The following is a 25,904-nucleotide window of genomic DNA, read 5'->3' as shown; positions in this document are numbered from 1 at the left end:
ATCAATATTAGTTGTTGTTTAAATTCGTAGTATTTTGTTGGTGTAAAACATCATACAATGAGGTCAGAAACTTCTATAGCGACAACAGAAATGTAGCTGAAGCATATAATAAATTGTGTTATGATTTGAGGCATGTATTCTGCTTGACAATCATGCGCGAGCGATAATGAACGAAGTAACTGTTAAATTAAACAGCTCCTTATCTTGGGCAAATCAAGATGGCCGACGTCGCTGGCTTAAGAAGTTCGACACGGAGACGGTCGTTGATGCAGATATGCGTGTGAACATCCGTAATTTCTTCAAACACAAGTGGTTCAGACAGATCAAGCATAGCAGCACCATTTAAACTCGAAAAGAACATTGTACAGGTAAGGAGAAAGACGTGGTTTCATTTTCTCAAGTGTATGTGTTGCGAGAGTGTTTCTATCGTTAATTAAATACAAGGCTAAGATCCTGAAAATCACAGCACAAAACTTTTTTAAACTTACTCAAAAATTTTTTAATCTTATTTCTCTATTATTATCACTAGACTAGGCGGATTTTTATGAAAAATAAAAACAGTCTGCATTGACTGCAAGGTACAGGGGCTTAACATACATTTATTTTTGTTTTAAAATAAGCTTAACGCGTTGAACGTAATACAGTAGAATCTTGAAATTATTTAAATGTTTTCACTGTGTTCTTAGTGTCATGTATTCATTTTTGCCATAAATGCACAATATCCGCTGTCTAATTATCATTGTACAGGGTGAATTACCAAATATCACCGCGTCGGTTCTGCTGTTATTAGCTTTTTTTCTCAAGTAGACGTGAGCGAAGGTCATACGAAGGTCAATTTTGTTCTGTTAAATGGTACGACGTATTTTGTTATACATCAATGGATGTAGTCCGAAATAAGTTATACACATGAAAACTTGTATTGACATAACCTACTTACGTCGAAAAATTAATAGTTCGCTTTAAACTCTGTACTTAGGGGTGTAAATTACACGTGTAAAAATTAATAGTTCAGTCGATATTTCAATTTAAATAATTACCGTCGCACCAATATTGTAAGACGTTATTTCTGTATTCGCCAACAACATTAGCTTAACAAAAACGATTGTTTGTATTCGATAGCGTGGTTGAAATTGAGATATCTCTTAAACTGTTAACTTTTCGACAGAAGTAGGTTAATACTAGGTATTAAATATTTTTCGCCACGAATAATAATAATCATGTTAATCGATACGGTAATATGTAATGACCCACCTTGTATATTATCACTAGACCGAGGATCTTTGTGCAAGATAAAAATGATCTTCATGAACTCTAACAAACGCGAGTCAAATAGAAATTTTTCTCTCTTTTTAATAATTTCAGTGAGTTGAAAATAAAACGTACATGCCCTTAAATTTGTTAAATATTTTCATTCTCTTAAATCTCATCTAGCCACTTTGATCATAAATGCATAAAATCCGCAGTCCAACTATCATTGTTAATTTCATCAAGAACGCATTGTAATTCTTTGAAGACAAGCACACGGCCATAAATTCGGCAACAGCTTAACGTGAAAGAATGGAATTGTAGGTTTTTTATTTGTCAGGATAAACACGTATAAAAAATAAATAGGATATTTTAGGATTCAAGAGATCGAAATTTCGCCCCAGTACCGGCCACATTTCCGTGGTAATAGTGAACTATTAGGTGTCGCATGTGTCGTTGCCCAGCCAGTTCAGTAATTATCCGTGAGTAAACGCACCTGTAAGGCTTGGTTTTTTGGCGGTCAGGCGTGTAATTGTCCATACACGATCGTCACTAGTGTGACAGGTAAATAGACGCATATGCGCCGCAAGGTATCCACATATGTTGCATCGAGACCCGCGATTCGACGCGAGCCGCTGAATCGTTTTTCGCCACGTGACAACGCTTTTTTCCCCGCATGCAACGTATTACGCTCGATCGCGACCGGCAACCCCGAATCGGAACGTGGAGTAAACATTACCTCCGGGTGGTTCCGTTCGCTTTAAACTCTGTACTTAGGGGTGTAAATTACACGTGTTACCGGTACCGTAAGCCGCGTAATTGTTACAAAAGCTTTGGGAAAATTCGGCCGCCCCGACACATGCCATGTTTGATCTGCATCTAACAAACGAAGATTACTCGTGTAATCCTGTAATAGTCGATCTATCGGCTAGTCGCTATGACCAGAGGAGTTAGAAGCTAGTATGTAACTCGCATTAGTTTTCTATTAGTTTGTTTAAAGAAAGATTTGCGAACGAAAATTTACTTACGTTAACTGGGCAGCATGAAAATTTGCAAAATATTTCTGGTTGTTTTACATCAAGATTTTTAAATGAAAATCAATAAATATAATATACGAAAAATAATATTATAATGTACGGAAAATTGATTACGCTGTTTAATATGTTATTATCATATAACATGAAAACATAATGATACAGAAATACACGAATTAATTAATGCGAATGCTGTATAATATATCTCAGCTACTTTTTTGTTTTTTTTCGTGCGTAGTTGTTCATTTGTTTTATTGTTACTAGATCGCGGATCTTTGTGCAAAATAAAAAATTTCTGCACCAATTGCAGGACAGACGAGCCAAGTATAATTTTCTTTCTTTTTTTTAATAATGTTATCAAGTTGAAATTAGTACGCCGACATTATTATCTTATTTCAATCTTCTCACTGCTTTCAGTTTCGCCCACCGATATTTCCCATAAATGCATAAAATCCACAGTTTAATTATTATTAACACGATTTTTAAGTTGATTATGACGCAATACGGTAGTGTTTATTAATCAGGATTTGAACGAGCAATTCAGCCGCTAAAAATTCAAAATTTAATTTAAACATGTGTCGTAGATTATAAAACTTTGGGATATCATTCTTCGCGCGAATTTGATCCATTTATGACAAATTTGAATGGATAAAATGGTAAATTTGGTAGACATTCGAAGAATGTCATTAACATAGTTGACACCATTTTTGACTTAATAAAATCAGTGACAAAAATTACTACATTTTTATCTAATATCTATGGCCGGCAATTGATTTCGAAAATTTTTACTTTGTACAGAGATCTGCACTTTGGTCCTAAAGAATTATTTATTTAATTATTAATTATTTATTTATTATTTTATTAATGATTAATTATTATTATTCATTATTTATTATATTAATTATTATTTTATTAATTATTTATGTTAATAAACTATTTACAATGATTAACCAAAAATGATACAATGTTTTTGTGATACAACAGTTTTTTCCGTCAATGTTGAAATTTCGATTCTGATACGGTTCAAGAGGTTAAGTCAGTTAGCACTGACGTTGGAGGGGGGGGGGGGGGAGTATTAACCCCTCGACGTACCATTTTCTTCACAGTTTCTACGATTAGAAATTTTTCGATTGTAATAATTTCTTGGAAGTGAAAGAAAATTGATGATTATTGTGTGCCTAAATTGACTCGAATGCTTAACCCTTAGCGCTCCGTTGGCTCCGCTATGGAGATATCCGTCATTTGTTCCGTAAATCTGAAGGCTCTGCTGCGGAGCCCAATATTTTTAGCATGATTACACTGAAGATGCTATGTTTTTGTCGACGTTGACAATTGTTATTCGTTGTGAAAACGTGCTTAGCGTGTGTACCATTACGATTAAAATATTTTTTCCCCATTTTTATACTTAGCAACATAAAATGAATCATTTCAGAACGTCCGAAGAATATTTACTATTTTTTAATTTCATTTAATTATCAATCGAGCCGATTCCAGCGAAGGTTAACAATAAAAAAATTCCGGCAAACTCACGCAAAAGATATTTTTGTTTCGATAATTCCGTATCCAAAGAGAATTCAACAGACGATTCGCAATGCTAATTTTACAATAAATCGCGTCAAAGAACATGAGGGATATATTTATTTAAGAATTGTGAAGGACATCATTAATAGTAAATTTACCCATTTCGATGAGGATGCATTTGCTGCTTGGAAATTTCGGTCACAATTCACGATGTCGATGCACCGACCTCGCACAATGTCAAGTAGATACCATTAAGATTAAAATATTTTTTGGCCATTTTTATACTTAGCAACATAAAATGAATAAAATCGAACGCTTTCGCAAGGACGTGTAATCTTTTCCGCTCAAAATAAGACTTCCTTTATCTCAGGCGCTTTGCTCCATAAATGTGCCGGAGTTGCTGGTAGTTGTTGCTCGCTAAGGGTTAAATATTGATCATAAGGGATTAGAATCTCATTGCAATGTTAATGAACAGAATAACGTCCATACATAGTAAGTCATTGCTAGAAATTTTCATCGCGAGACGGACTCGTCGAAGTACGCCAAGGGATTAATAAAGTAATCGACAATGAATGTTCGTGCACCAGTTGTTCAACCGGTGTCGCAGAAACCAGAAATGTATCTGATACACGAAATCGCGGATATCTTGGAACAGTTACGTATGTAACACGACTGTCGTGCACGCCGTGCACGACCGAGTCACGCAATCACTGCCGCTCGTGTGAAACGTGCACGTGCACGACCGAAACTAATTTCACGCAGCCGTCATTAAATTAACATCGGTTTAGGAGTCAAATCTGATTTCCTGTTCCCCGTCGTTTTTAACGCACCGTAAAGTCTCGTGCTTCCGACATTTTTAGCATGATTCTAAACTCATCGATAACACTGTCATTCAAGTTTGAACGATCGGAATTCCTGAGAATCGAAGGTAAACGACTTCAAGCTATTGCATTAGGTTTCTAATATCTGCTTTTTTATCCAGTATTTAAAGCCGATAAAATTGATCAATTCCAGCAATGGAATTTACCATACTTTATACCCTTTGCAATCGGAGACATTTTAACTCGAAATTCAAAGTAATTTCTTCCACGTATAGTATTTCCATTTTATATAACTTAATGCACTTTAAACGCACGAAATTGCATTTTGCGACTCATGCGACAGTTACACTTTTAACAGATTTGATATGTAAACCGATTTGAGATAATGTTCAAATTATTTCGAAACGCGATACTGCTGTTTTTAATGGCGCCGTAGAGTTGCCACTCGAGTGCAAAGGGTAATAAAGTGTAATCCAGTGTTATCTAAATGCAAAATTATAACATGATGGTATTGAAAAAAAGTTTGAGATCAGTAAAAAGTTTATATTATTGCTAAAATAGCGATGCTCAAGATTTATGAATTTCGAATAGTACTTACAAGATATCCTATCAGTAAAGTTAGAAATTTTTTATGAAAGCTTTGGTATTTGGAAGAACTGAGTCTTGTAAATGTACTTTGCATAAACATGAACAAAATAAGTACTGATGACATCTTGTTCACTTGCTTTTTTTCTATTTATTTAAAAGTATTTTCTTACGAGAAGTTTCCATAAATCGTTCGCTTTATTATGCGTTTAGATTCGTATCTTTTTATAATATTAATCATCCCAAATCGAAAGTTGCATGTCTGAAAGTTGATATAAATGTCATTGCTACGCAAAGAATTTTTCGTGCAGAAGTTCTATTAGCGTTACGATTTCATTTATGATTTATTATCGAGGGGCTTCTAATCGCAATCAGAAAACAAGAGCCTCTAAGAAAACAGAAACGGATATTAGAGGCTGACATAGAACATAACATTTACATAGAACTCATTAAGAATTAACGAAACCCTCGGCTGGGGTGGAAGAAAATTAACTGCTAGAATCTAAACACGTTATCTGTTATCGATTCTAAATTATCATCTTATAGATAACTTTTGGGTGCGGGAGTGAAATAATCATTACGTTGTTGTAATAATAATGGTAACAATCGTAACACAGTTCCGAACTGAATTATTGAAATCAATTCTACTTAAAAGTCACGTTGACTATTTAAATAAAACATGAATGTTAGATTTCGAAACTTGGATTCCTGGTTTCAAAATGATATGCAATACATGTGCAAATTGATTATTTAACATTTGCGTTACAAAGTCGAACATTTTCTCTACTACAACGTAACATATCGAATTTTATTTTCTGTTCAACCCTTTGCACTCGGATTTCCCTTGAGAGAAAACACAACAAAAATTGTCGATGATCACGCTACTTTCAAAATTAGCAATTTTTGTTTCTCAAACTATTTAATTATAACTATATAGTTTTAATTTACTTAACTATAACTGTTTTTAACTATCTTTTTATCATCAATGCAATCTCTTATCAAATTTTACTTAAATAGAGTAATTATTTCCAATGTTCTATCATTTTATAGCATTACATACTTACTGGTTTACTAATAAATGCATTACGAATCGCAATCGAAATACGTTACAGTCAGTGAAAATTCCTCGAGTGCAAAAAGGGTTAAAATGCAAGGGATTCATTTCTACTAAAAAAATTCCAATTTTATGCACAACAGTGTAACGAATTTTTATCCACGATGTAAAACGATCCAGGTGAAAATTACTCAGCGCGACACGCTGCTCGATTGCTTGAAAAGAATGCTTTACGTCACGTGCTTTTTTTCAATGAACCCCCTTTTCGACCTTCCATTATATTCGAATGATGAAGGATAGCGACGCGATTAGGTCAAGGGGAAAAAACTGGAGAACAAATTGGAAACTCAAGTGTGCAGCACATCAAAGTCGATCCATCCGTTGGCGGGTTGATCTAATTTAAAGAATAAAAATGATGACAAAAATTATCGATTTTTATATGCTTTGTTAACTTCTTCGAGAAATTTGATAGAGCGAAAAGACACAAAGCGAGGTTAATCGTTAAAAGATCTTTCACAAATAGCAGAAACAGATTATAAATAAATGTTTTCACTTATAGCGAAATGAAACAAATTAGGCTTCTCTTGTCACTAAACTGTGGATCTTCGTGCATATTCTCATTTTCGAACGTCATTTTACAAAGATTGAAATAAGAGAAAAGTTACATACAGTGGTCTGCATAATTATAGATTCAAAGTGACTTTTACATTGTTATCGATATCTAAATGAGAAAACAAAACAGAATATTATATTTGTATATATTTCTATTTCCTATTATTTCTAGTATAGACCACCTACAGTGCTGTGAATAATTACAAACTCAAAGTAACTTTTATATTTTTATAGATATTTAAACAAAAACCAATAAAAAAACTATATTTTTCTATATAATAGAAAATAGAAATATGCAAATATGATATATCGTTAAGTTGTTGTTTAAATATCATTAAAAGTGTAAAAGTTACTTTGAGTCTATAATTATTCACACAACTATAAGTCAATTAAAAGAGTACTCATCGTAAAAAGAAAATGAAAATCCTATTATACCTTGTTAATTTACACGTTTTTTTGCATTTTAAAAATCTGCACATGCGACAAACGCATACAGATCCGCAGTCTACTTATCACTAATTGCAAAATACAATATGAGATCTGGTGCATTTTGATAAAAAAAAACTGTTTCTGTACGTTGATCTGCAGGAAGAATTGTACATTCGAGTGGGTTAGGATTACAACAACATTTTCAAAAATTTTGAAATGTTAAAAAGAGAAGTGAAATAAATTATGAAGTTGCTATATATTAACTGAACTCTAAATTATGTTAACAATTTTAGCCAGTAAACAATAGATATGTTAGTAAACAATATACATGTTAGTATTACTTTATTTATTATATTATACATATACATAGTATTGTTATCCTTGTTTCTCGCAATGAGGAAAATCTGACTTCCGTCACTATGATTTTAACACACTAATTTGTACAAGTAGAATTAATTTCTAAGTTATTCCGTCATACTTACGCGGACACCTGTCTATAAAAATGACACGAGATTGTCAAAAGCGTTCATATTGTCGAAGGATTAATAAGTCAATTGAGCCATTCATTTTGAAAGTAGCCTAAGTCCATTTCCCAAATACATCGAGCTATATATTTTAATATTTACATTTTTACGTAATATACATATAATTTCATTTTAGCAAAGCCTCTAGAATGCAACAACCCTTAGAGACACAAAAATATCATACTACCACGTTATCAGTAGACTGCGGATTTTATGCCATTCTGATAAAAATGAATTGGTCAAATACATAAGAATAAAAACATTTAAAGAATTTTAAAATACTACTGCATTGTTTGCAGCTTAAGAAAATAATTAAAAGAAAAGCAAAATATCCGTGTAGCTCCTGTATCTTGCAATTAACGCAGACAATTTTTATTTTCCAATAAATCCGTAATTATCAGGTACCAGTATTTTGAAATATATTAACACGCAAAATCCTGAAACATCTGGATTTTTAAATAAATGGACATTTTCCAAACAAACGGCTCAATTATTGGTGTGAATCAGAACTTAAACATTCTCTAATGATATTCCAAACGAAAAAGATAGAGGGTGTTGGTACAAAATCGATTTTTTTTCTTCTGAGATAAACAGACGAATGACATCCAATGTGTCCGGCAGACAATCGATCAACATTTTTTATGCGAAAGGACGCACGTGACGTGACAAGGAAAAAAATTTGCATAGGTCTGTTGAATTTTCAATTGACTGTTCCCGCAACGAACTTTCGACACCTTGCACCGTGCACAGAACTATCGAAAAGTCATCGGGTTGGCATTAAGCAAGCTTGCGCCGCAACTGCGACGAACTTGTCGAAGTTCATATGATGGATGGACCTATATTAGGCTGCCTCTAAATATAGTTCGATCTCTTTCTTACATGATTCGAAATCATTTCGTTTCGAATTAATCTGTCGTCCAGACTGTGGATTTTATGGATTTACAACAAAATTGTGTAGATCAAGTGCAAAACGGTAAAATCATTTGAAGTATTTCAAAGTATAGTTCCCCATTATTTTCAACGAATTAAAATTATCGAGACATGAAATTAATATATACGTAGCTCCTGCATTTCGATACTCGCGCACACAATTTTTATTTTGCATAAAAAAGAACATCGTTCGATAGACATTTATGACATTTTTTAGATTTTTAGTTTTTATAGTCCGATTAAAGGAGGTTTCATTAAATCGAAAAGATGTTTATAATAATTATTTTATAAAATAATTAACTGTATCACGAATACAGTATACATAATTCGTTACCACCCGAACTATAATATTTATAATTGGTTGATGGATTTTATGCATTTATAGTATTTTCAATTTTCAAGTCCCGATATAATGAAATATTTCATGGATATTAGTAAAAAATATTTTTTAAAAAAACATCTCTTTCCATTGTTACAGCAGAAGATATTGTATTTAATTGCATTTAATTGAAATAGATTCTTAGAGAATTAACAGAAGAAAGTTTTATTGTACTGTCTATCATCTTCTCAGTTACGTATGTTCCATAACATTCGTTGTCGAACGCGTATGCACTTACATGAAAAGTTATATTTAGCGTTGGCAGGAGAAAGAGGACTCTATGTATTTGACTTTCCGCAGTCGTAGCGAGTACCAGGCAATTTGTATCTGCAGCGAATGCGACATATGTTACGTGCGTGCGTAAACTTGGTAGGTGTTCCAGCAAACAGGGTTAAACAATCTGCTCTCCCCTAACTGCGCTCTAGCGAACCAACAATATCTACCTTCTCGTACGACGCGCCATGCGATGCTAATTATTAGACTGTAAATATTACCAAGGCTTCTATCATTCAGCTATATAAATCAAATTTCTTCGCTAAATATTAGGTCCACCGGAAAGTTCTGTCCGTTTTTGAATTGAAATATAACACAATTTTCATACATTTAATAATATTTATTGTAGAATATACTTTCCATCGTTACTTATGACTTTTTGCCAGCGTGATGGCAACTTGTAAATGCCATTTTTAAAAAATGATTCATTTTTAGAGGCGAAGAACTCAACTAGTGCGTGGTTGACATCAGCTTCAGTTTTGAATTCTTTTCTTGTAAAAAGTTTTGCAAAGAGAGAAACAAGTGATAATTGGAGGGTGCTAGGTCCGGGGAGTATGGTGGATGCGACAGAATTTCCCAGCCTAGCTCTGCGATTTTCTGACGAGTCGCCAAAGCAGCATGTGGTCCGGCATTATCATCGGTAGCCATGTTTTCACGATCGCGTCTCACTTAATAATGACATGAGACATCTTTGTTTCAGTTTATTTAGGAGAGTACATGTGTGTAAATGCATTGATAAAGAGAGATAGTCATGTATGTTTCAAATCAACATGTGCATATGGATTGAAATTTGAAGTGACACTATCGGACAGAACTTTCCGGTAGACCTAATACAATTTGCTTCAGTTAAGATTTTCAAAATATGTATCTATTCTTCCTGACCTTATTTCATAGACCAAAAAATTAATTTTGTAAAATAGATATTATTACTAAATACTACTATTAAATAGATATTATTTCTGTAAAATAATTCAATATCGGCTGTGGCGCGTCTGCTTGTGATCAAACTACAGTAATTTCTCCCTAATTCGCGCTCAGATTGTGCACAAAAATAGACAATTTGCGAAGAAGAGACACGATTATTCGAGCCTTGCGTCTCGTTTTCATTGTTGTTGACAATCGGTAATTATAGAAACGAGAGGCTATAAAACTAACTATAAAAAAGAGCAAGGCTCGAATAATCGTATCTCCCCTTCTCAGATTGTCCATTTGTGTGCGCAATCTGAGCGCGAATTAGGAAGAAATTACTGTATTCTACTTCTCACAGGTACTACTACACGTTGAACTATTATTCGACACACTATATGTTATTAATACTAAACCTGCCACAGTCAAAATGGCTAGATTCATATTTCACAATTTTACAAATTTTTGAAACTTGTGGGAAGTGCTTGAATAAATTGCATCATTGAAGCAAGCTTTCTGATCAAAGTTTTTCAAATTCTATTATAATTAATTAATTCTATTTTCCTAATATAATCTAAAAATTTCTAATCTAATATAATTAATTCTATTTTTTAGTTTCTATTATAAATAAATTCTATCAGTCGCTATTACTCCTTGGTAGCTTTAGCGTTAAACAATATACAAATTTTCCTTTGTGAGGAAGATCGCGCGTACTCTAGGATGCTTCCTATTTTTTGACTTTCGAATTTGTCTGGTCTTATCCGCTTAAATGATAACACTCGATGAGAAAACTTTTAGTTGGGGATAAAAGGTACATTTGAGGGCAATTTTCATCTTTTTAACAGCAACGATGGTCGATAAAACGATACGTGTCAAATGTTTTCCGGAAAACTACCCCTCGACCATCAAAATCTGGCCTAGACACGCCATCGTACACCGTATTTAATGGTAAATCTAAAAAGATCGTGGGTATATTTTGAAAAATAACACATAAAGATTATTCTTCACGAACCATTATTTATTACAGACATTATTTATTCATACAAGACGCTGTCTTTTAGTCAAAAACATTTAACTTCCAAGTGGTGATCACTGTTTTAATGTGACTAGCGGTATCAATAGTGGAATTGACTTCGTGTCAAATCGATCCCCTATCAATGATGGTGATTTGACGTCATGTCAATAGTTATACCACGCAGCGATACGGAGTCAATTTTACGACCGCCGTTACTCCAAGCTTTAACATTATTTCTAAAGTAATGAGATACAATAACGTTTAGAAGTCAACTGAAATCATTAACCCTTAGCACTCCGAACCATTCTGGACGTTGGCTACCAGCTACTCAGCGCCACTTTCCGGCAGAAACGGGCATTTACAGACCCTCGTATTAGTTAGTATGGTTTTGGAACTAACTTTCATATTATAATGATATTGGACTTATATGAATTGGCTGAAATCGAGAAATTTGCAAAAAAATCAATATTTTATTTTTTATAATTTTGTTATTGTTTGTTTTATAATTTTGTTTTGTTGTTGTAATCGCTATGTATGCGAACTCTTTCTCTCGTCGCCTTGTTGCTTGGACGATATCACTATCACTGCTATCAAAACGATAAACTAACTGTAGAAGAAAACCTTCTACAGTTAGTCTTTCTAACATATCTGTATAAACGTCTATCTGGAGCTCATCTTCCCTACTACTTGTGTCATGAGACTCATTCGTGTTTGAACGTTTTGCCATTGTTCTAATAAAAAATATGAATAAATACATAGGTTGAAAATTTCTAATTGTTATTACTAACTCACAAGATGATATTTACCAAAAAACTTTTACCAAATAATTTATTTACCAAGAGAAGAATCACTTTTCCGATTTTCTCACTCGTTAGATCTATCTATACCGCTCGATGCTTCAAACCAGACCGAGTTCAGCTTTGAAAATCATTTCCTCCAGATTTTATGATTATAAATCTCACTATACAGTGCGTGCTATGTTCGCATACCGATCTTTCTTCTACAAACTTGCCTTATCGCTCTTTTCAAATGGCGCCTTTGAAGTGCTCGGACCGTCGTGAGCACGCCTCTCACGTTCTCGTCAAAACTCGCTGACATTTCTTGTATATATCTTAGTAATTTTACTATATTTTGATTTGATTTGATTTGAGACATGCATGAAACATGCATGTCTTAAAAAGTTGCGCTGAAATAACTCAATTCCCCGTAATCACTAATAAACTTTAATGTCCCACGAGAGGGGACATCCGAGTGATATGCTAGAATTACGATGTCCCACGAGAGGAACAGCGTGGTGCAAAGGGTTAACATTCTTCAATTTTCACGCGTACATCATTCTCTCACAAGGCGTCATGATTAGATCGCGGATCTTTATACAAAATAAAAATTGCCTGCATCGATATTGCAAGAAATAGAAATACCCTATTTGGGAACGTAACTACCCAATTTCGCCATTAAATGCACAAAATTCGCAGTCTAGTAATAATCCAGAGGTGCAAGGGGTAAATGTGGAACCAGCCAAGGACCACCCTAGCCTACACCATCGTCTCAATCAGAGACGATTCCGGTAGCGTGAAAGGCGAATCGTACATTCCGGATCGTCTATCGTAATTCGCTCGACGAAGAGAAGCAGGGACACGGAACGCGATGGAACGACGGAATGATTTTCTTTTGATACACCGGCGTTGCGGTTCGTTCAACGATGTAGCACATTCGCATCGTAGCTACACAGGCCGAAGGTGGTCATCGAGCAATGAAAATATTATGGCAGGTTAACGCTCACACGCGAGGACTACAGCGCGCCGCTCCGTTCTGCCAGGTTAGGGGGCGGACTATTAAGAAGTCAGCCCCCAACCAAGATCTCCGTATGGACGATGGCGCGCGATGGTAATAATGACTGTGCCGGTGAAACTGGTCTCGGGACGAAGGGTGCGGCGAAGCGTGGCATCATGCGTCGGGACTCTCAGCGGTTTACCGCCGACGAGGCTGAGCAATGCTCCACGTCACCGATGCATTATTGAGTCTGTGAACCGTACAGGTGGCACGGCCGTCCTATTAGAACGAGAAAGACGCCAGAGTCGCCCGGGGTGCCTCAACAAAGAGGGAACCCTATTATCTTCAGGGAGGGAACAGGGAGAACGGACGCGGAGAGGTCCGGGAGGTGGAGAACCTCGTCGGCTCGCTTCGGAAGGGGTTACAGAAGTCACCGGGAGGGTGGAGAAGCACTTTAACTTGACCTTCGTGCCGCCACGATTTTTTGACTTTCGACACTATCGTGAAAATCTCTAGGGACGAAGCGATTCGACGTATATCGGTTACATGCCGCACCAACCCTCTGCAACGAGCCAAACTCGCGACGAAGATTTCATAATCTGTTGCAGACCTCTGGATATACAGGGTGGGGCATTTTAAACAGGTCACCTGAACAACTCGCTTGTTTTTGAAGATAGGAGAAAATGCATTAGACCAAACTTACTTGGTATCGGGGGGCTCATAATTTGGTATTACCAATTTTTTTGTAGGTGGAGGATTTTTTTGTATGAAGGTCAATTCTGTTTTTTTTTAAATGGAACAGTAAGTTTTTTTACTTACATTCTGATAGAGTGTTTCGAGGAGAATACAATGAACTATTATGAAGGTCATTCAAGGTCACCCAAAGTGACACAGAAAAGCAAAGCTAAAATACAGTAAAATGGCAAATAATCACACAAATTTGTTTACAAATCTAATAAAAAAATAATGTCATCTATTTACTTAAGTGCAATTTTTATCGTCATAATGTAAAAGCTAAGATCAAGTCCAATGCAACGACCACAACAATATGACCATATGACATTTAGTACGACAAGTACAGAAATATTTATGACATTTCTAGTCCTTCGCTGAAATGTATAAATCTCTGAATTTTTCTTCAAATTATTTTCTAAAACAGATAATTTAAAATTACCAATAATGTTTGAGGATACAGATAAGCGTACAATGCGATTGAATGTTTGATTATCTTTTGTGACCCGTGTCATGTAATACACACACGTGATACACAAGTATTAGAAAAGTACTCTGAGACAATTTATTTTCTCTTGCAGTTGACTTTTTGTTTCTTATGATATCTCCATAAATGTTATATTATAAAATTATTAATATTATTATTATTATGTTATTAATAATTTTATAATATAACATTTACGGATATCATAAAAATGGGAGTGAGAGACATCTATAACTGAAATCGGCAATTACTTAGTTGCCAACCCAATATGTACCGAGTTGTCACGTTTCTAATATTTCATCTCTAAATCGGTCTTAATTGGTTTTTTTGTTTTTTTTTCTATTATTATTATTATGTTATTTTTTATTATCCGTGAATGTTAGCAACTGGACAAATTGAATGCAGCGGTCAAGGAAAAGCGACCAGAATTGGTCAATCGTAAAGGTGTCATTTTCCAGCAGAACAATGCTAGGCCGCACACGTCTTTGTCCACTCGGCAAAAATTGATGGATATTGGTTGGGAATTGATGTTGCACCCACCATATAGCCTTGATCTCGCGCCATCGGATTACCACTTATTTCGATCCCTGGACAACTCCCTTCGTGGTAAAACTTTTAATGATGATGACGCTGTAAAATCTCACTTAACTCAGTTTTTGGCCGAAAAGGATCAGACTTTCTACGAGCGTGGAATTTTCAAGTTGTCAGAGAGATGGCAAAAGGTCATCGAACAAAATGGAAAATACATTACAGATTAAACTTCATTCCAAGTAAAAAAAAATTTGTTATTTCATTGAACAAATCGGCAATTACTTAGTTGCCAACCCAATATGTGTAGAGGCTTACGAAAGTCTTCGAACATCTTCTAAAACGCAATAACTTTTTTCAATTTTTTTTTTTTTATCCAAGGACTAGACAATGACTGAAATGCTTTCTTCTATTATGCTCTTGCTTGGAATGACAACAAAGTAAAAAAATCTCGTTTTTAACTTTTCTTTGTCTGAATCTATAACAAACATTTAAAAAATGTCTTTCCTAGATCTCGGTAAATCATGTGTATGCTGAAAATTTGATCGAAATCGGAAGAAAGATTCCAAAAAAATGCAGATTCCTTACAGTTTTTGGTCAAAAGTGTCAAAAATCGGGACAAAACTGCGATTTTAGCGATCTTTAATTATTCGTAACTCATAACAACGTCAACCAATTTCGATCAAATTTTCAGCATCCATATAAATTATCGAAATCTACGGAAGGCATTTCTTCAATTATTGTTATAGGCTCCGATAACAGGTTAAGAAACGAGAGTTTTTTACTTTTTAGTCATTCCAAGTAAACGCAAATTAAAAATCATTTCGGTCATCTTCTAGTAAACCAGTCCCCCTATCATTTAAAAAAAATTCGAGTCATTTAGTTCAATCTTAAAATAGTTATTGCGTTTGAAAAGTATGAAGGCCACTGTATGAAGAGTGTTTTCACAGCGCAGATTGGATAGCTAGTACATGCTAGAGGAGTGATCGAAGTTTGCTTGGAAGTTCTCGAAATCACGTTAGTCACAACGGACTCTAACATCGCTAGGCTAGGAAGTTGCAAGTCGTAAGCTTTCAAGAATCGGCTTCGGTCGGGAAGCGATCTTTAACAATCCGCAAACTGCTCATTATGCCCTGCAATATGCAACAACTCGTCGCTCCGGTGACTATAAGTTCCTTCACAGAACTACGGGTACAGTTACGGCAATTGTGTGTGTCTAGAGTTTACGTTGTTGAAAAATGCACATAACGAGAAGTCTCTACGCTTCGATGAAAGCTGAAGCTACCATTACAGTTTCATCGGAATCAGTGAACAATTCCCTGTAAAAGGTAAAGGAAATCAAATAACGAAGTTTAATCTCTTTTGTAATATTTTATAATTTCTTATATTGTTATAGAGATTTCTCTGAACTCAATTACAACGTTTTCTTATCATTTATTTTTACAATGAGATACAATTAAGTGTTGTTTCTTTCTTAACGCTAAACCTACCAGAGCGGTCAAACGACAGTTCTGTAAAGTTTCAGCAATATTTTTAAATTCAATGTTTCCCCTTTTCCTGAATCTACTACGCCACCCCTTTTAATAATATTATACAATCGTACATGAATGTATTCTACGATCAATAATTGGTATTCGATATATAATTGTTCTCCTTTAATAGTTATCTTTTCGTTATTTTTTTGTTTCAACGCGCTTACATCGAAATAGACTTTTTTATTTTTTAGAGTTACACAGTTTTTAATAAAAATTCCAACGGATCTACGCTGTACTTCGCTTCCGTTTTCACTTCTTTTCTTTTCATTTTTTTCGTTTTCACAAATACTCCACTCTCTTTTTCTCTCTCTCTCGCACGCTCTCTCTCTCCCTTTCTCTATACTCTCCCTTTCTATAATATTACTTTACATTTATTTACCATCCATTTTTTTTCGTTTACCAACTTTAATTTATAATCTGTAAGGAATTGTTGTCGTCGAGCAAGTGTCGCTCGCTAATATGATCACGGTGCATCTCTCTCGCTCACGCGCCCGCCTGCAGTCCATTTCACGCTCTTCGTAGTACCTTAATAGTAACAATTATCGTAATAATAGTAGTTAATAATTAATATTAGTAGTAGTAATAATAAAGTAGATTAGTATAACTTTCATTGCTGCGCCGTATATTTAAATATTAGTTGCAATATCAATATTCTAAATACTATTCTGTGAAATATTACTTTATATTATAATTATATTATAATTATATTATTACTATATTATTACTATATTATATTATATTATAATTATATTATTACTATATTATTACTATATTATATTATATTATAATTATATTATTACTATATTATATTATATTATATAATATTTTTTTAATGAAATACTTATTTCACATTACTATTTCCATATGTAGCTACACCCACGGGATAATAAAAATATTTACATTCTATTTACTATTTCATATTTTCTATTTTCACCGGCCCTGGATCTAGTTCTTTACATTAATGGGTTTAGAGTAGTGCACAGGTTCATCCAAAAGTCACGCAAATGGTATAATTGTTCGTTTATTTACTTCGTGAATTTTTTGTTACATAGATGGCGTGATTTCTAGGAGCCTATGAAATATTAATATATTTTGTAATTCTTTTCGCTTTCGTTGGCTTAACAACATTTGTACCAACAGGTACGGAGATCAAATGGAGGATAACAGCCGAGGCGAGACCGTGTGCAAAGTTTGCGGTGACAAGGCTTCGGGGAAACATTACGGGGTGCCAAGCTGCGATGGATGTCGTGGTTTTTTTAAACGGTCAATCCGTAGGTATGCAAGGTAATTAATCACCTCCCGATTTCGTGATAAGTGCGGCCACAAAATTTGTGAAAAACTAATCAGTACAAATCAATAGTTTGTTTCAATTACAACGTTTCGCGTGAACGTTTTTCATGTTCAACTAACAAAGAAAATTTATTATGCAATTATGTATACACATTTTATCATATTTTTAAAAATAACAAAGCGCAATCTTTATATAATTTATACTGTGGACGTTCGTGCCTATTTTTTATGTTGTTTTATGCAAATTGAAACGGAATAAAAACTTTCACTGAAATTGAATATTTCACGTGAACGATGTAAAATAAGTGATTCATTTCAATTCGAAGATTATGCAGTGTTATCTCATTCCGAAATGGTTTCCTAACTAACAATTACTGTGGAACATAGCTTTAATATACATATATTTTCATAGCTTTCAAGATTATACTAATCATTAGACTGCAGATTTTATGCATTTATGACAAAAATGCCTATATCAAATGCAAAATGGCACAAATATTTAAGTATTTTGATAATATTATTGTATTACTGTCATCTCATTAAAATTATTAAGGAATTAAATGCATGTCTATTTAGCTTGTTCATCTTGCAATTAACGATGAAAATTTTTATTTTTCATGAAAATTCGCGGTATACTAATCATATAAACAACTGGTAAACAGTGTTTCTATTGTTTTGCCTGCTTCAGTCCAAAAGAGAATTTAGTAGGCATCTTTAAATTCCTAATTAGAATAATTATGAAGGGAGAAATGTTATACAATAAAATACCCACGGGCGTGAAATTTTAATTTCCATAAAACTCGATGCTTTTTTATAGGAATTTGGACTACGTCTGCAAGGAAAATGGCCGCTGTATCGTCGACGTTTCACGTCGCAATCAGTGCCAAGCATGTCGTTTTACCAAGTGCCTTCAGGTTAACATGAAACGAGATGGTACGCTTCGTTTCACCGGTGATTAAAACTTAATTCTTTTTTCTATGTATAAGGAACACCAGCGTATATTTGCAATTCCAATAACGTGCGATACTCATACGATAGGAAAACATATTTTGCATATGACTTATAAGATGTTGGAACAAAGTCTAAGAAAATCATAGTTACCAATTTACGTTGAAATATTTGAATTACAATTTCTGATCTCGATTTTTGACTTTTCTTCTTGCAAAATTTTCGACAGAGATATTATTATTCGTTCCATATAAATACAAATTAATACTGCTGCGAGGTGATAGTGTGTGATAAAGAAAATAATGTGAGAAAACGGAAATTCTGGCTATTAAAATGGTTTTAAATTTTAAATGTTTATTTTCTAAATGTTTCTAATTCGTTATTGAAATACATTTTCCTATTCCTATTCGAATCACCTCTGTGGCATTTATGACAAACATAAGTGGATCACATTTAAGACACTAAAATAAAAAATGTCTACCTGGCTTTTTTAATGTTATGTTATTCTGAAGTAAAAGAACTGGATTCAAGCAGTAAATGATTTTCTTTTATTCATAAAAATGAAAAAGATATTTATAAATACATATAATTCAATACATACATACTATTTTGTGTTATAGCTGTATATTTATGCGTAAGCTCGTGACTTTCACTGGCAAGCGATTAAAGAAAGAATAAAGTCTCCAAGTGATCCGTGAATCTTGCAATAAATGCAGACAATTTTTATTTTCCCTAAAGATCATAGGGGTCAATATTTTACCATATCTGGTGACTAACCCTTAAATGCATGGTTTTTTGTTCTGAATTTTAAAAAATCGTTTTTTATAGGAATGTAGTCATAGGTTACGTAAAAAATAAATAAAAAAATCTAGGTAATAATATTGAGTATTTATTTTGAAAGAAAGTTGTATGTGGACTTTTGGCAACAATATGCGTTTATTACTAAAATTATTGTAGACGTAAACAAATGGTCATGTATTTATATTATCTATTAGTATAGGAATTTTCGCATTATTTATAAGTGAAATGCAGCAAAGCAATTGCAATCTTTGTTGTGACACAAAGCAATTTTTAAACTCGAAAAAAGAAAATATCTCTCCAAAAACACATTGAAGGTTATCACCCACCACATTCAAATGTCAAAAAACATATAACATACTCGCCAAAAGTAATGTCAAGTCTTTTATTTCACACATGGTCTATTGTCTATTGTTATCAACGTGTGTTCGGAAACGCGCATACTCAGGTTTTTGAATAAAATTAAGTGGAACTGGAATGTAGACAATTGGCAACAATATGCATTTAAGGGTTAACAGCACATTTACGTAACGTTGAAAGTGATTAATTTACATTCAGCTCACAAAAGTGAAAAACGCATCTTTAGAAGTCCCGTTTAATTCTCCCGTGTTAACGATATCCCATCTGCCAGAGACATCGCTGGTGACAGAAACCCGCGCGATTCAGGGTCCTCCTTTCGCAAACACGCGTCGAGAATATTACAATGCATAGAGACGCTCCTCTCCCCACGCGTAAGAAATGGAGAAGCCATAAAAAAGGGGTGCTCTTACCCACATGAAACTCTACACTTGTGCTTGCTCGCACAAGAATCCGAAAATTTAACCGACCCGTGGAGTGGTGGAACAGTGTCACTAGCAGCCCGGCGTTCACAGCTATTGTAAACACTTCTGCCCCGACTAGGGTTGCCGGATAATCCAAACACTTGATTGCACGGAGCTATCAATTAGCGAGGGGAGGGATCGAACGATGCCCATTAACGGTCCGCGAGTCTGATTTTCTCCGTCGAACTAGACAAAAAAGCTGAAAAACATGGGGTCAATAATGGTGCTGCGCAGACACAGAGTGGTTGAATTTCATGGGGTCGATTTTATTTCAATCGATGCGTTTGTGATTTTTATGCATAGTCCGTCGGCTTTTCGGCTGTGGCAGTTAATAGTCTGCTGGAACAAGAAGAATAGTTAATATTTCGAAAAGTTATTGTAATATTAGGGAAAAAGTTTTTGATCGTTTGATTCTGATAGGACGGCTCACAAAAGTGTTTGTAATAATTGCGATAATAATTGTATTAATAATACGTACTAATATACGTAAATTAATATTTTAATTTAATTTAATACTTTAGTATAATATATATAATACTTCAATATATACTTTTATAACAATAACAAGATCGGACTCATTTAACTCTCGAATGGAGGACCTTTTCGGCAAACACATAACTGAATGTACTTGCGTTCTTTTATAATTCTATTTAGTAATTTTTTCAAGATATTTTTTAATATATACCTCTTCGAAAGTTAGTTTTTCCATAGACCTTAATGAAACATGTGAAGATCGACATTAATAGTCAGAAACTAGATGATCAAATAACAACAATTATGTTCTGGGTCTGAATGGATCCCCGTACGAAACTTTGAACAATGTTTACAATAACATATTATCTAAATTATAATCGTGTACATACAAATTTTTCATAAATACGTCTTTATAATGTCAGGAATTATAAAAGAATAATTAGTGTTACGTAATTCGACGTGACCTAATATACAAGATGGTCAGTAATTGACGGCACAATCAGGAGGTGGGGTGATTCTACGTACAAAAACAAGATAAAAATATGAAGTAACATTTTTTCATTTAAGGCTTCGTTCTCGAGAAAAATTAGGTTGAAAAGATAATGCTACCAATGTATCTTCCGGCTCAGTTTTCTCAAAAACGCAACCCTTAAATAAAAAAATGTTATTCTCTTTCTATAACATATTTTTGCATGCAGAATTTTTGTTGCATGCTCTTCTCCTGGTTGTGCTATCAATTACTTGAACACTAATAATATATAATAATAAATATATATATATATAATATAATAATATAATATATATATATATAATATAATATAATATAATAATATAATAGATATAATATATAATATATATATAATAAATATAATAATAAATAGTAATATATAATAATAATAAATTGAACACTAATAATGAACTTCTGAGAACAAATCCTGTTTTCACAAATTGAATATCTTTAGACCTGGTTCTTATTTTTCGTTACATTAATAACAGTGTTTGCGGCTTCTTCAAGCATTTGGAGTACAGGAAGTCTGTTTTTACAGCGGTTCAGCACGAAAGAGCTCCGCGCAACACATCGTCGTTGGTGGCGGCCGCGAGGAGGGGGCCTACGGGACTTTATTCCGGAATTCCACACGTGTACCATGCAGCAAGCAACCCCTACCATCCTCTTCTGTATCCGGCGCTGTTTCCCTTCAAACCGACGATTACGCCAGCGTTCACGCCATCGGTCGGTAAGTTAAAACTGTATTTAAACTGTTCGCATATTGCGTGTTTATTCTGCACGAGAACGTTACGGATGTTTTATAATTCGTAGCGGCACACTTTTTACCACGATCAGCGTCGGAACCATTGTCTGTAACGACTGCTAAAGAGGATGAAGTTACCAGTTCCGAGGAGGCTGGATCGATAGAAACTAGGATAGAGCCAAAGGGTGAGGATCTTCTTTAACTCATCGCGTAAAGATTGATTTGAAAACGACTGGTCACTGGATTAGGGGATTTTATGGATTTTATGAATAGCGAAAGTGTCCGGAGAATTTTCAAATGATGCTGTATTACTTTTAGTATTGTTATTCAGAAAGAAAATCTATTTAACTTCTGTTTGTTGAAATCGGGGGTAGATCATTTTCGAAAGAACGATCAGTGTATTCAGGGTTGTATTTTAGGCTCACGTATTTCTATGTTACAGAAGATTTAGTGAGCACTCGATTAGCACCCCCGATCATTAACTCCGTATCTTCGGAATACGTAACTAATTTTTCCATCTTACCCACGGAAAATGTCTACGAATTCGCGGCGAAATTGCTCTTCTTTGCTGTCAGATGGGCCAGGAGCATTCACTCTTTCCTACAGGTACGTTGAAAACATTTCCCTTCTTATCTGTGCAAGAATTCACCTTATTTATGCAAAATTGATCTTTCTTATTTATGCAAAATTGATCTTTCTTATTTATGCAAAATTGATCTTTCTTATTTATGCAAAATTGATCTCTCTTATTTATGGAAAATTGATCTCTCTTAATCATGCAAAATTGTTCTCTCTTATTTCTGCAATATTTATCCACTTTATATTAAGTCTACCGGAAAGTTCTGTCCGATAGTGTCACTTCAAGTTTCAATCCATATGCACATATTGATTTGAGACATATATGACTATCTCTCTTTATCATTGCATCTACACACATGTACTTTCCTAAATAAACTGAAACAAAGATGTCTCATGTCATTATTAAGTGAGACACGATCGTGAAAACATGGCTACCGATGATAATGCCAGACCACATGCTGCTTTGGCGACTCGTCAGAAAATCGCAGAGCTAGGCTGGGAAATTCTGTCGCATCCACCATACTCCCCGGACCTAGCACCCTCCGATTATCACTTGTTTCTCTCTTTGCAAAACTTTTTACAGGAAAAAAATTCAAAACTGAAGCTGATGTCAACCAAGCACTAGTTGTGTTCTTCGCCTCTAAAAATAAATCATTTTTAAAAAATGGCATTTACAAGTTGCCATCACGCTGGCAAGAAGTCATAAGTAACGATGGAAAGTATATTCTACTATAAATATTATTAAATATATGAAAATTGTGTTATATTTCAATTCAAAAACGGACAGAACTTTCCGGTAGACCTAATACATCAATCAAAGCATAACAATTTTGTGCTTTATCCAGAAATTTGTCGGAACATATTTTTGAACATTTTTGCAGCCTTATTGGTCCTTCTGTTGTTCCTAACGCAACGGCAATTTATTTTATTTAATTGTCGAAAATTAAATAATTACAGTAAACGATTTGAATACCCTGGGTCAAAATGACCCGGCGGCCGCAGTGCGAGAGTTCAAGTTTGAACTCAATACTCAATAAATTTAACTTTTACCGTACCTGAACAGATTCGTTAATGATACGTTTAATTTCTCATATTTAAATTCTACTTGATATTCTTGCAGCTTCCCTACAGAGATCAAACTATTCTTTTGGAGGAATCTTGGAGCGAATTATTCGTCCTGACGGCTGCACAGTGGAATTTTCCAGTGGAAGAGGTCACATTGGTACCCAGCGATGTACCATCCGAAAGGAAAGAAGTACTGGTCGAGGAGGTGAGGAGACTGAGGGAGCTGTTGGGGAAATGCGCCCTTCTCAGAGTCGACCACTCAGAGTACGCTTGTCTCAAGGCCATCGTTCTTTTCAAAGCAGGTATGACCAACTTCCCACATTAAAAATTTCTGAACATTCCTTATCTCTCGGAGAACCTTACAGCTTATAACGATTTTCATGACATCACAGTTTCCATAGGTTACTTATAAAAATATTAATTAAGTGTTCTTCTAAGAACTATATTTTACAACAGTTTTTCGATGAGATCAGCTGGTATAACTTGAATTCCTTCGCGAGATAATAACATAGGCATAGACTTGTAATTTGATTGCAGATTTTATGCATTTCTGACAAATATGCTTAAGATATAAAATAGCAAAAACTCTAACACAAGTTAAAACTAGAATTACCAAGCCTTCTGAAGTTTCTAATTTTTTTTCTTTCACAGTTCCTGATATTATAAAAATATTTCTATTATAAAAAAGTTTCTAATTCTATGAGGAACTTTTAGGTAAACTTCTTTATTGAGGCATACATTGTAATAGAAATAGTACGATGTTCAAATAAATCCGATCTCTTAACATCGTTATAAAACAATATCGATTAGTCCCATTAAAACCTCGGCAGTTCTAATGTAAAAACTTTTGCTATATCCTCCCCTGTTTATTCAAATTAATATAAATGGTAATGAATTTCTAGTCGACCTCAAATTGTGGAAATCTCTTAAAAATTTGTTAAATTTACTTAAAAATTCGCGGTCACACACACACACACTGTTAACATCTCTGTTTAATACTACGCATGTGATTCGATTAGAATCATAGTGATTTAAGTCACATTTTCCTCATCGGGAGAAACAAGGAATGTTATTGCTTACTGGTAAAACTTATTGTTAAAATAATTTACTGCTAAATTAATTTATAGTAACTTTATAATTTATTTCTCAAAAATAATATGTATGTTAGTATGATATAGTATATAGTATATAGTATGATATATATGTTATTGCTTATTGGTAAAATTTATTGTTAAAATAATTTACTGCTAAATTAATTTATAGTAACTTTATAATTTATTTCTCAAAAATAATATGTATGTTAGTATGATATAGTATATAGTATATAGTATGATATATATGTTATTGCTTACTGGTAAAATTTATTGTTAGAATAATTCACTGCTAAGTTAATTTACAGTAACTTCATAATTTATTTCACTTGTCTTCTTAAAATCTTGATACGTATAGACTACATTTTAAGACAATTATCAAAATTTTCAATAATCACCAAAAATTCATGATTGCTCAATTTTGTAAAATAGAATCCCGAGGGCTTTGCGAAAGGGGAAGAGTGTCAGCGTTGCAAGAACAGACGGTTGCAGTGTTTTGCGAAAGGGATGCCCGCAGGGTTGGCCGGCTACTACTATTGTTACCTCCGGCGCGTGCACTTTGTCGATCAACCCTGCAAGAATTACTGTTCAAGCCAACGGTAGGTGACGTTAGCGTTGAACGATTATTGGGCGACATGGTGAGCGCCCTCAGACCGACATAACGTGACTTATCGACGTGTCCTGCTCGATTAGTAAGCGTTGTCCAAAACAAAAACAAGCCGTTCGTTCGAAATCCGTAATTGCAATCACAGACGACATACTCGATAGATCAATATTCTAATATACTTACGTGTAAGATGCATAGCTTGTTACGTGACAGAACTCTAAATAGCAAAACCATTACCGTGCTTAAAAGTCAAAACAAATACAGAAAAACATCGTTTGTTAACGATTTATATTTCAATATTGAACATTTTACCAGCAAAAATCAGTCGATGGACAGTATATTCATTTATTTAGAATGGATAGTATATTATGATGTACTAATTCGTTTGTTAACGATTTATATTTCAACACTGGTACATTTTATCTGCAAAAATCAGTCGATGGAGAGTATGTTCAATTATTTAGAATGGATAGTATATTATGATGTACTAATTCGTTTGTTAACGATTTATATTTCAATATTGGTACACATTCTATCTGCAAAAATCAATCGATGGGAAAAGTATATTTAATTATTTAGAATGGATAGTATATTATGATAT

At 34.1% G+C, this 25,904-nt stretch overlaps 1 protein-coding gene across 4 annotated transcripts in view; it reads left to right on the top strand.

Moving 5' to 3' along the window:
- Positions 1–25,505, top strand: part of LOC117223236 (nuclear receptor subfamily 2 group E member 1) — a 29,061-nt gene extending 3,556 nt beyond the window's left edge. Inside the window, exons 2-9 of one of the 4 annotated variants that reach the window (XM_076522275.1) lie at positions 196–368; positions 17,521–17,655; positions 18,488–18,603; positions 21,758–21,946; positions 22,030–22,146; positions 22,404–22,567; positions 23,661–23,907; positions 25,129–25,505. In XM_076522275.1, the coding sequence (XP_076378390.1) occupies positions 17,534–17,655; positions 18,488–18,603; positions 21,758–21,946; positions 22,030–22,146; positions 22,404–22,567; positions 23,661–23,907; positions 25,129–25,358 (1,185 nt within the window). In that variant the 5' untranslated portion in view covers positions 196–368; positions 17,521–17,533 and the 3' untranslated portion in view covers positions 25,359–25,505. Of the gene's footprint in view, positions 1–195; positions 369–17,520; positions 17,665–18,487; positions 18,622–21,757; positions 21,947–22,029; positions 22,147–22,403; positions 22,568–23,660; positions 23,908–25,128 lie in introns of all 4 variants that reach the window. The other 3 variants (XM_076522274.1, XM_033475423.2, XM_076522273.1) reach the window with 3 other exon arrangements.
- Positions 25,506–25,904: the final 399 nt, after the last annotated feature.

The sequence above is a fragment of the Megalopta genalis genome, chromosome 5 (assembly GCF_051020955.1).
Source record: "Megalopta genalis isolate 19385.01 chromosome 5, iyMegGena1_principal, whole genome shotgun sequence".
In the NCBI taxonomy this organism is placed as follows: domain Eukaryota; kingdom Metazoa; phylum Arthropoda; class Insecta; order Hymenoptera; family Halictidae; genus Megalopta; species Megalopta genalis.
The sequence above is the reverse complement of the archived record's forward strand: the minus strand, read 5'-3'. Positions and strand labels throughout refer to the sequence as shown.